Here is a 12,749-nt window from a genome sequence, read left to right as displayed (position 1 = left end):
TTTTTAGGTGCCCCTGGGATGGACTAAGCCAGAGTTTTTCAAACTGTGCTCCTCCAGATGTTTTGGACTTCAGCTCCCATAATTACTAACATCTGGTAAGCCTGCTGTGATTTCTGGGAGCTGAAGTCCAAAACACCAAGAGTATCACAGTTAGAGAAACACTGGACCAGTGTTTCTCAACCTGTGGGTCCCCAGGTGTTTTGGCCTACAACTCCCAGAAATCTCAGCCAGTTTACCAGCTTTTAGGATTTCTGTGAGTTGAAGGCCAAAACATCTGGGGACCCAGAGGTTAAGAACTACTGCACTGGACTAAGTGCTTGCCTTTCACCCCTCTACTCAGAGAGGGAATGTTGTTTTGATAAGACTCACATTGAACTTGGGATAAGTCAGCCCAGTTTTTTGAGGTTGATTATTTTACTAACATTTGTAGACTTATACGTGAGTATATACTGTATATATTATATACTATGTACAACCTAAAAGGTAGTATTGCTCTTGGACTTCTCCCTGAATTTCTTGCTCTCTAAACAAAAAGGCCAGTAGTCTTTGTTTTGATTAGGCACTTTGTACCTTTAAAGACATATTTTCAAAAAATAAGATTGTGATCTTAGTGGAAACCTCATATGAAATGTAGCCTATACAATTGGATTACTATTCCTAAAGATTACTCCTTTTGCCCTTTTACTCCTTTTGTGCTTACTTCTGTTGATCTGAGGGATACTTAGGTTGACTGGTAGTACAGCTAAATAAGGAAAATCCTCAGGATTTGTCACATTAATTGTTCAAGAAGCTTAGCCATTATAGTGAGGAAATTAGATTTAACAAGCTCCCATTAGAATTTAACAGGTACTGTGCCAGCCATTTGAAAATTAACCTCTACATTTCATTGTGCCCTTTCATGAGAGATTACATTCACTTGCTCTTTCTAGTTATAAGGGCAATAAAGACTAAAAATTTATTTGAATTTCAAGTTGGTTAAATAGTGATTGGGGAATACATTTGTCCTGTCAACTGTACCTTTGTGGCATGGTCTAATGTAATGGCTGCAATAAAAAGGCTATTGATTTTCAGCATGCCACATTTGAGATTGCATTAACTGCAAAGAGTAAAATCCAATGTTTATATTTTAGTATTGAAAATTGATTTCCTGTTGGCAAAGATAGTTGGATCAATATTGCTAGCTTTATTCTATTCACTAGATAATGCTTTCAATTAATTTTGTCTAGTACTAACAATGTTCTAACCAGGAGTAGTTCTTTTTAAAAAAAGGAAGAGTTGAATATTATATTAGATACCACTTATAACAGATTAAAACAGTTCTTTTACCAATAATCGTATTTGTGAAGAAAAAACAAATTGAAGTTTGGGAAAAAGAGATTTTTAAATGGTGTTGATGATTCAAGTAGAATGTGCCTTTTTCAAAAAAAGAAAGTTGCAATACCTTCTATCTGTATGGGGAACTGTACATTATAGCTGCAGGAAAATATTATGATATGCTCTCTCAAAATAGTGACTTTAGTTTTAAACAAGATGTAACCTGTCCCCAGTTACCTTTTAAAATGTTTTTGTTTATAAAGTCACTTTCTCTTCCATTTTTAATATTCTTTTTCATTTGGGAGGTTCTATCAAGTGGGTCCTGGAAGTGGATAGTGAGTCGAGAAGGAATGCTAAGAGGAGTATTGTAGGCATTGAATATTTGACTTTTTGTTATTGGAATCCGCCCCGAGTCCCTTCAGAGAGATAGGGCAAAGTATAAATAAAGTATTATTATTATTATTATTATTATTATTATTATTATTATTATTATTGAGCAGTGAAGTGATACTTCAACTAGATTTTCTTTTAAATAGTAGTTCTTATCACCATATTTTCTTTCTCACAATGCTTAGCTAACACAAACTTTCCACATGCTGCCCTCCTGCTTGAACAATGACCTTGTGATCCTTTTTAAATTTTGTGATGGAATGACTTTGCTGCTTTTACTGTGCAGTGGATCATTCCTCTGGAGCCATATGCTGTTCAGAGCAATTGAACAATGAGGCCCTTGGCAAGGCATGCTTTTGCAGTTGCCGTTTCTCTCCTTCTCACAACAGAACTGGGAAATATACATTGGAAAAAAGGAGTAAAATTATCCAGTTCTTTGAACCAAAACATGCTGTGATTAAATATTTAATTGTCAGTTAATTTATAAATAGGAGCCCCTGGTGGCGCAGTGGGTTAAAGCACTGAGCTGCTGAACTTGTTGACTGAAAGGTCGCATGTTCGAATCCGGGGAGCGGCATGGGCTCCCACTGTCAGCCCAGCTTCTGCCAACCTAGCAGTTCAAAAACATGCCAATGTGAGTAGATCAATAGGTACCACTCTGGCGGGAAGGTAATTACGCTCCATGCAGTCATGCCGGCCACGTGACCTTGGAGGTGTCTACGGATGATGCCGGCTCTTCGGCTTAGAAATGGAGATGAGCACCACACCCCAGAGTCAGACATGACTGGACTTAATGTTGGGATAACTTTTACCTTTACCTTAATTTATAAATTCTATTGTTTGTTTTTAAAAGCAAAGTTTAAAGCTCTACATTGTAGAGTTTACACTCAATGATGGCACTTGGGAAGGAAATACTATAAGATATGGGTGGATATTGGGTTAGGGTTGGGAACTGCTTCATAAATGGCTCTAGGTTCCAGAACTGCAGACATTACGGAACATTGGCTAAGAATGTGAAAATCCCTGCCTCTGTTTTGCCCAGTCCTACTGCATTTTCTTCCCTTCTCCTTGGATATTGGGTTACAAACCCTCGTTTTTAATTCTAGCACTGAAATTCATACACACACCACTGTTGTTCCCAATTAATGCAATTATTTGCACAGTGCAATTAATGTATTCATAATTTCCCTATTGACAAAAGGGGCTTGTTTGTATGTTGCTATTTTTTACCTGCTATTCGTATTTCTGATTTCCCCTCTATGCACTATATTTTGTGGAAGTGTACTGTAAGCTGAGAAGATTCAGGATATTCAGGATAAGCGGTACTCTTCTTGCTCAATAAATCTCAGGTGTGAAAATGCTGCTGCCACCAATACTATCAAGTCTAACTCAATTTATTTCACTCCCTAATCTAGGCAGGGTCAAAAGGGGTAGATATTCAGAAACAGTAGAAAGAAAGAAGGAAGTAGGAATAAAAAGAAAGCCTGAAGGATTAGAAAAGGAAATAGAGAGAAGTAGAATGTTAACTTTGAGCTGAGCAAAAAGTTGGGAAAGCCTTTAGGGGGCCGGGGAGATGAGATAATGAAAGCGGTGGGGCTTCGTGGAGTTAGAAGTGAGGCTATGGAGGCAGATGCATTTGCATCAGGAATGTGACTCATTTCTGTTGCAACTCTTAGCCTTGAAAATGTGTAGCCATCCTTGAACATTCTGGGATACAATGATGGAAATAGGTTTCCTTTTCTGATTGGTATTCCCTTTTTCTTTTTCTTCAGAAAACTAAAAGTTCTCATCAGTGATTATATAATACCTTTTCATTAAAGGGTAGTTATCTTTCATGTATGCTCTGTACAAAACATCTGTATTTGACAAACTCATGGAGCCATGAGAAGTTGTTCTTAGTGATCATATTCTGTTGATTGTGAAGGGTGCACTTGTGTAAAATATGAGGTACACCCCTCTCTTTAAAACTCGAAATCACGCCGGAGCCAGGAAACCTTGGGTCAGCACAATTCCTTCATTTAAAGCAATGGTTCACAACCTTTTTTTGACCAGGGACCATTTGACCAGGGACTACTCTTCAACTTTAGTACAAAAAGCGTTACAAATCAGTTTTTGGTAAACTTTAGATTCGGTTTGGGGTGCTGATTTAGAAAATGGCATTGGATAGACCACATCAGCTCTAGTTTCTAATACAGAAAATGTGCCATGGTCAGCGACAGGAAAGGAGTGGCAGGTGGCGCAAAAAGAGCAAAAATAAAATAAATAAAATAAAATAAATAAAGAGGAAGATGGCTTGTGGACCAGATTTTTGTCCTCACAAGCCCACTGGTGGTCCGTGGCCCACAGGTTAAGAACCTCTGATTTAAAGCAACACACCATTAAATGTGCATATCCTGACAGAGTGTATTCCAGTTTTCATGCCTGAGTACTAAAACTGAAACAAACATTGATGTGACATGAAAATATGTTGGATTGCCAAAGCAGATCTGTGTTTGCTGTGCTTCAAGCTGTCGACTAGAGGTGAAAGAGCATTGTTTTATTCTTTGACAAGAATGTGTAATACGTTGCCATCACAATGTCTTTGGATACATTCAATCTGATTTGAAGAAACAAAAACACAGCTCTGTCAAAAGTGTTTCCAGTCAGTTTTCGTTAATGCAAGCACAAGGAGCACTTTCCACTCCCGTTGTTTTGGGCGCACTCCTTATTTTTATTGAGCATGCTGGTTTTGACCTCTGCGAGCGGAAGTCCAAAATATCTGCGGTGTCTAAAATATCTTCAGCATCCTTCATTCAGGAGCTCACAAATGTCACTCTTGATTCAAGAAATACTTTTATCTGCCTTTTTTTTTTTTTAGAGCTGTACCATTATGTCCATTTCTCTCTATTTCTTTGGTGTCTGCCTTATGGTGGTGTGCCTATCTACTTTTGTTTTTAGAACCTTTTGTCTTCTAATTTGCTGACTTCACTTGGTGCTGTCTTTCCTGTTACTATAACTTTTAATGAACATTTATAGGGGACCTTCAGTTCAAGCCACCAAAGCTGCCGCTGGCACTAAAAAACATGACCTTAGCAAGTGGAAATATGCCGAGCTACGTGACACAATCAATACCTCTTGTGGTAAGTAACTGTTCCCTTCAGGGTGAGAAGAATTAGATCATATAGTAGTAGCACTTTTGATTCATTTTCTTGGACAGGATTCTGAAAATTCTTCTCTCTGTAATTAAGTCTCCGATACAAATCTAATAAAAGTGGATCATTTATTCTTTAAGTGCTCCTTAGTCAGCACTTGTAGAGAAATAACTACCTTACAATGCTCTTTTGGACAGGTTCATAGGTCAAGAGAAAAGGAATTATAAACAATCAAAGCTTCACTGAATATTCCAACAACTGCTTCCTCCTGGAAAAATACAAGCAAAACCAGCAAACACTGAACAATAGCCCAGCTATGAAAGCCAGCATAATTTTTAATGGCTAGTTAAACAACAACATGACATTCAAAATGAGACTCCAAATTCCTACAAGTGCTGCTGATAGTTGTGTGTAGAACAAATGGGAAGAGCTCTATTATGTGTACAGGCCGTCCCTGAATTACAAACATCCGACTTACATCTGACTTATAGTTTAGAATGGGGTGAAACAACAGGAAGTGAGAGGAACTATAAGAAGGAAAATTCACTCCAATAATAATAATAATAATAATAATAATAATAATTCTTACCCACCTCTCCTCATGGCTCGAGGTGGGTTACAACATTGCTAAAACATATAATAATCTAAAACATTTTATAAAATACATGTATTAAACATATTTCTACAAAATACATATTAAAATACACAGAACAAATTTGTGCAAATTTAAAATTCTTGATTATATGAGTTATCATGGGAAAAGGTGTCTCCACTGAAGCTTTATCAGCACTCCTTATTTCCACAACAATTCAACAGTTTCAAAATCGAATTGTGACAGGGACAGAAAGTGAGGCAAAAAGTGGATCTTCGGAACAGGGGCACAGATAGCAAAACAAACATAATATAGAGCTATTAATCCTTCCCTAAGCTATCCAAAACTAAAAAACCTTTAAAATATTTTTTGCTGACTTACATTCATAATCAACTTAAGAACAAACCTACAGAAGCTACCTTGTTCATAGCCCAGGTACTGCCTGTAATGCATATACTAAGGCAACCATTTGTTCTGCTACTAATTTCAAGATAGGCATTTATATACTTACACTTTTATTTGTTCGACAGCAGTGTGTGTGCACTGGGTGGATGGGGGGAACAACAGGGCACATTTTGACTGGGCCTTGTCCTAAAGCCTCCTTTCTCATGCTATGGTCCTAATTTGGGAGTTATCAGCATATGGTGGTACCGAACCCACAGTCTCCTGACAATATCTCCTATTGATTTCATGTAAATATAATAAAACCATGGGACCAATACCTGCAGTTTCATTTATCAATGTCTGGCAAAATGTGATCTCTCCAGACATTTTCTAGATCCTCCAGCACAACTCTGTGGTATTTTGTCGCCCAAATGTCATTCTTTTCAATAGAGTTCATTATTTGTTGTTTCACATATCCTTATGAAGTCAGGGAACATATAATACTGTACTAAATAGTATATGGGTGCGGGAGTAAGACAGAGAGTCAAGAGCCATTGGCCAAAGAGTTGAACAGGAATTTCCCAGCACTATCTTCTGAACCCATTCTTCCATGAAGGAACAAAAACATTTCACAGCAATGACTCCAATTTCCACCCCTAAGAGGCAGCTCAGAACAATACAATGATTATGGTATCAAAGGTTGTCGAAAAGTCCTGCAAAACCACGAGGGATGCACTCCCCTAATCTACTCCCTGATGCAGTTTGTTCCCCAGGCACCCAAAGCAATATTTCTTCTATATCTAGCATGAAGTTGTATTGAAAGGGAAGTAGATAATCTGTCCCCTCTGGGAAACCCTGGATCTGATCAACCAAGCACATACTCCAGAATCTTTCCTGAGAATAAAATAATAGCAACTGACTTTTTAAGGCAATGATTTTACAATTGCTGCTTTTAGGCAGGATGGAATCATCTTTTGTAGTAGAGAGGCACCTACCATTCGTTATAGCCAGTTTGCGAATCCCCTGGCCACTTTTATAAGCTAAGAAGGGCAAAAATCCAGCGCCCACATGATAGACTTCAGTTTTTAAAGTATTGCTTCCAACCAGCTCAGGCTATACAAATTGAAAAGTATCCATTATTGTGGAGAAGCAAGGTTCAAAGATACATCCACCAGGACTGTATCAGAAAGCATACAAGCTGAATTTTCTCTGTAGAGTGCTGTGTAAATTGCTCACAGCAGGCTAAGTCTGCACTCTTTTTTATGGACTAAAATATAATAGGCATCTCAGCACACAAGACTGCTCCTTTGGACAGCTGAGCAGGTGCAATGCCGGAAGAGAAGAATGTGTTATCGCCCTTTCCAATTTTTCTTTTATTGCTACACTTACAACTACAGAGTAGCCCTTTGAGTTCTAGTCTATGTTCTAGCTCAGTGTTTTTGCTGTTATCATACTAATTATCGCCTCAATAGTTTCATCACCACCAGTTCCCTAGCAAAATAAATATCTTATTTATCTATGCTCCATGGAAGAAGACTGCTATTGTGTCTGCCATCCTTATAATTTCCTCACTCTGAAGTTCAACCATAGCTTCAACAGAATTGCTTCCTTGAAGCATCAGGAAAATCTCCAACATTCATTAGGAGGCTATCTGGGGACCTCATCACACTAGAGCATCTCTCCACTTAGAATCTTAGAATCATAGAATTATGGGCCACCCAGTCCAACCCCCTGCTAAGAAGCAGGGAATTTGCATTCAAAGCACTCCCAACAGATGGCCATCCAGCCTTTGTTTAAAAGCCTCCAAAGAAGGAGGCTATCACACTCTGGGGTAGAGAGTTCCACTGCTGAACAGCTCTCACAGTCAGGAAGTTCTTCCTAATGTTCAGATGGAATCTCCTTTCTTGTAGTTTGAAGCCATTGTTCTCCAGGGCAGCAGAAAACAAGCTTGCTCCCTCCTCCCTATGACTTCCCCTTACATATTTATACATTGCCATCATGTCTCCTCTCAGCCTTCTCTTCTTCAGGCTAAACATGCCCAGCTATTTAAGCTGCTCCTCATAGGGCTTGTTCTCCAGACCCTTGGTTATTTTAGTTGCTCTTCTCTGGACACATTCCAGCTTGTCAATATCTCTCTTCAATTGTGGTGCCCAGAATTGGACACAGTATTCCAGGTGTGGTCTAACCAAGGCGGAATAGAGGGGAAGTATAGCCACTATATTCCTATTGATGCAGGCCAAAATCCCATTGGTTTTTTTGCCGCAGCATCACATTGTTGGCTCATGTTTAACTTGTTGTCCACAAAGACTCCACTTTAAATCTAGTTGCTGCCTCCTGCGGAATTATGGGGTTTGTAGTTTAGGGAGGGGCTTTATACTGCTCAGCCAGATAGATCCTGGGGCCAGATAGATCCTGAATTTAAAGTGGATAGATGCTCTAGTGTGATGAAGTCCTAGATGTGTTAGTTTCTGGGGTTGGAACATCTTAACCTGCCACTCAGTTCTGCAGACACTTCTGAATGCTAGTGTGTTTAAGCTCTTGAAGGTTGGACTCAAAACTCTATCAGATAGATAAAAAGATAGACAGGCATTGTGTTTGTAAGTTAAATTGCATGGGTTTCTTAGTGTTTTTGTGTTTAATAAAATATATCTTCGAAGTGATCCTTCACTATTGTAATTTTTTTCATTTTATGTATGACTTCATTTCAAGAGAACTCACAAATTGTTTTTATCTCCTCCTCCTCCCCCCTCCACTTATGCCACTCCTCCTGCTGTGTGTCTTTGAAACAGATATTGAACTGCTGGCAGCTTGCAGAGAAGAGTTTCACAGGCGGCTAAAGGTTTACCATGCTTGGAAATCCAAGAATAAGAAGCGCAATGCAGAAACAGAACAGCGTGCTCCTAAATCAGTGACTGACTATGGTGAGAGCAAATGCTTTGTTTCTGAAAATGCAGATAAAGTTAAGGGCATAGCAGACATCTGAAGGTGCTCAAAAGTATTTCGGCAGCAGTACTCCTGGGAAAGCATGTATGTATCATGCCAAAACCCTTGGAATAGGTTCTCTGATAGACTATTTGAAAATGTGTTACAAGCAGAAAGTCAGGCACATTGTTGAATTTTGCCTGCAGAACAAATAGCATTAGATACTTTGGGAAACTGAAATACTATGTGCCACGGATGCACACTCTTCTCTCTTTCAGGATTGCATTTGTGTGAGTATGTTCAATATGTCCCCCCTGCATCCAACAAGCAGAAGCTGGATGTATTCTTTGGCCAAAAACGTTCTATACCCTGTAATGAGAATGGAAAAGTTAAATCAATCATCAGTTTGTTTTGTGAGCTCTAAACATAGTGGATGTGCAAGTCAAATCATTGGGAGAGGGGGTTGTTGTAGGTTTTTCAGGCTATACGGCAATGTTCTAGAAGCATTCTCTCCTGATGTTTTGCCTGTATCTGTGGCAGGCATCCTCACAACCTCTGAGGATGCCTGCCATAGATACAGGCGAAACATCAGGAGAGAATGCTTCTAGAACATGGCCATATAGCCCAAAAAACCTACAACAACCCAGTGATTCCAGCTATGAAAGCCTTCGACAATACATTGGCAGAGTGTTTCTGTTTTACAAAGAGTTCTGCTTTAATTATCAGCAGAAATAAAATTTCTGCTTGGCTTGGCAGAAGCAACTTGCCACTAGTCAAACATTCTGAACATAGATAACTATTCCAAGGACTTGATTAAATTTGATCATTTTTATTACAAAGGAATAGATACTGGCTATGCTTTCCATTTCGAGTTTTAATCTAAAACTTGTGAGTTTTGTCCTGAAGCATATGTTGACTCAAAACCACTTAATCACAAATATTCCTATTCTTAGCAACGGTTGTTGTTCTCAGATCTTAAACTTGTAATGCCTTCTAGGTAGTCTGGCAGATTGGAGATGTTTAGTTAATAAATTTATGGAAACTATGCTAGAGACCCATTAAAAGTTCAATAATTTTTATGCCAGTTGCTGTCAGCACTAAACAAATGGAAAGAAAATGTTTCTGCAGAGAGAAGAATTACCAGATGCTTGTGTTATATTTAATGAATGCATCCTTCTGATAACAATGTTCCCACATTTAATAATTTACAAGTTCTGTATCATTTCACAGTTACTGCAGTTATGATGGACATATCTGTGCAAGATGCCTATTTGTTTCATTTAGGGAAAAAACTTTCTGAAGTAGAGAAAAGTTTTTCCTTGTTGGTTGAGATTTCTTTTTGCTGTTTCAGAGGGCTAAGGATCTAAGCCTTCTTTGAACCATTGTAGGGAGATATTTTGTTGAATGAGGCATTCATTGGAACATCCTTTTTTGGAAACACAACAATATCAAACTGTGCATCTCTACGCAGCAGGAGTTTAGTTATGTTTACGGATTAGAGGAGAGTTACGAAAGGGGCTAGACTTTATGGAGCAGGTTGTCCTGCTAGCGTATCTAAGGCAGGACAAACTAGAGTTAGCATAAACTGTTGGTAAGGAGAGTGGGACAATATTGTCCATCCATATTTTTTTAAGTCTACAGAATAGCATTGGGAATACTGGATCAGACCCCAAGTCTATCTATTCCTTGTTTTGATTCATTTGTTTTAAACTATATTTAATTTACCTCGTCTCAGTAGATCTCAGGAAAGTATATAGTTTGGAGAATGATTCAATATAAAGCTACACTGACATAAAACCAATGCTAAGATCTAAGTAAATAAGCTAAGTAGCTCCAGAATTGTCTTCTCATAGTAACCTTCGAGAAGTCTAAAAGCAGGAACCAAGGAAAATTGCCCTGTCCCATTGTTGCCCCCTTCAAAGGTTATCCAAAGGCATCCTGCACTTATTACAATTGAGAACCTATCTTCCATGACATAGTAAGATAAAGGTAAAGGTTTCCCCCTGACATTAAGTCCAGTCATGTCCAACTCTGGAGGGTGGTGCTCATCTCCATTTCTAAGCCAAAGAGCCAGCGTTATCCATAGACACCTCCAAGGTCATGTGGCTAGCATGACTACATGGAGCACCGTTACCTTCCCACTGGAGAGATACCTATTGATCTACTCACATTTTCATGTTTTCTAACTGCTCGATTGGCAGAAACGGGGGCTAACAGCGGGAGCTCACCCCGCTCCCTGGATTTGAACCTGCAACCTTTCAGTCAGCAAGTTCTACAGCCTAGCAGTTTAACTCGCTGCACCACGGGGGCTCCTTCCATGACATAGTCATGGCTAAACTAAGTTAGTTGAGACCAGCAGAGATTAGTCCTTGCCTGTCTTCCTGTACACATATGTTTCACTTCTTGCAGGTTTGCAAGATAGCTATGGTTTACCATTAAGCTACTTTTGACATACCATATCTGGAACAAACTTTTCTCTCTTCTATAAAACTTTCTGACCTGGTTTGCAAGTGAGAAAAAGTGAAACCTAAGCCAGATATTCAAATCATGCAACATATGCCTTATGTCTAACCTATTTCATATCAGTCTCGTTAGTTGAGTACTAATAATGATGCCCTTTATTGCACTGTTGAAAATGTTACTTTTTCCACATTGATGAGGTTGAAAAATCTGGTGTCTTCAGTATCAAATGTTTGTTTGCAGATTTTGCTCCATTTATGAACAACTCAAGTAAGTGGGAGAGCTGGAATCTTTCAGCTAATTTTAAAGGCTGGGGAAACTTAGGCTTTGTTTTACTAACACAATGGTGTTTTGCTATGCTTTTGTAAATCAATATCTATTTTGTTTAAAAAAAGTGGTCTAAAAGTGCTTAAGAAATGCTGGTGGTGGAGAAACAGTGACTGAAGAAGATGGAAAAATTATCCTAGAGATGTTGTTCTCTTTGCAAGAAGGAGTCATTACTCCGAATTATAAATCTGTATACCAATTGTTCACCATATATACCTGTAGCAAAACACCAGCGTTGTCATTAATGAACTAACCTTCAGAACAAAAAATAACATTTAATGGGCTCAGTATAAAAGAGGCTTACTGTCTGTGTTACACGGAAGACCCTTGGTTCACTGTGCAGTTGATTTTTAATTGGGGAGTGCAGGTGTGCACCACAATGAGAAAAAAGACCTATCAGACGCCCTCTAATTCTCTGAAAAGGCTCCTTAACTCGTAGACCTCACGCTTCACCACTTGTAAACACTAGAGAAGCCAATGCCTTCATTTGTCACAGAGTACATAGAGATAATTTACAGAGATTGATTAAATCCTTTCTCAGGTCAAGTGATTCAACTAAAATTAAACAGAACTCTCAATTCCTCTAGATAAAAACAACCAGAATATTATCCATGGTAATGTTTCCTGTATAGTGGTTTAATGTTGGACTGTGACTCTAGAGTTCGAATCCTTACTCATTGATGGAAACCCACTGGTTAACCTTGAGGGAAGTCACACTCTAAACCTCAGAGGAAGGCAAAGGCAAATCCCCTCTAAACAAATCTTGCTAAGGAAGCCCCATGACAGGGATTGCCATAAATCATAAACAACTTCAAGGCACACAGCAACTGAAATTATGTTTGCTGTAAAGATTGATTGATAAATGGCAAGTAATTAGGAATAAAACCTAGTAGATATTGTCTTTTCCTAAAAGGTCTTTTTCCTCATTTGCTTATTTTCTTTTTACAGAGATCTGACTTTATTCATCAATTATACTAATGATGGGACATATTTCTGCATTCTATTGAGGGCTTAAACAGTTGTCATTACTACATGTATAAATTCAGTATTTATGAGAGCAGTGCACATTTTTCTTTCTGTTCATAGTTACAAACATTTTGTCTGTAGGTATGAAGAGGACATTTATAAATCTGATCAGACAGCGGTTTCCTCCATTTTACCTGAACCCAAATCCAAAGCTGCATTTGCTACATAATGCTCTATTGGCTTGCAATTAGAGCAACTTGCTA

General features: G+C 38.5%; 1 protein-coding gene across 2 annotated transcripts in view; it reads left to right on the top strand.

The window, feature by feature from the left end:
- MYO6 (myosin VI) overlaps positions 1 to 12,749 on the top strand; it is a 157,653-nt gene that overhangs the window by 138,171 nt on the left and 6,733 nt on the right. Inside the window, exons 29-31 of one of the 2 annotated variants that reach the window (XM_060752936.2) lie at positions 4,720 to 4,823; positions 8,601 to 8,732; positions 11,437 to 11,463. In XM_060752936.2, coding sequence (XP_060608919.2) covers positions 4,720 to 4,823; positions 8,601 to 8,732; positions 11,437 to 11,463 — 263 coding nt within the window. The remainder of the gene's footprint in view (positions 1 to 4,719; positions 4,824 to 8,600; positions 8,733 to 11,436; positions 11,464 to 12,749) is intronic. The other variant, XM_060752937.2, reaches the window with a different exon arrangement.

The sequence above is a fragment of the Anolis sagrei genome, chromosome 1 (assembly GCF_037176765.1).
Source record: "Anolis sagrei isolate rAnoSag1 chromosome 1, rAnoSag1.mat, whole genome shotgun sequence".
NCBI classification, from domain to species: Eukaryota; Metazoa; Chordata; class Lepidosauria; order Squamata; family Dactyloidae; genus Anolis; species Anolis sagrei.
Note: the sequence above shows the minus strand (reverse complement) of the source record. Positions and strands in the feature narration are given on the sequence as shown.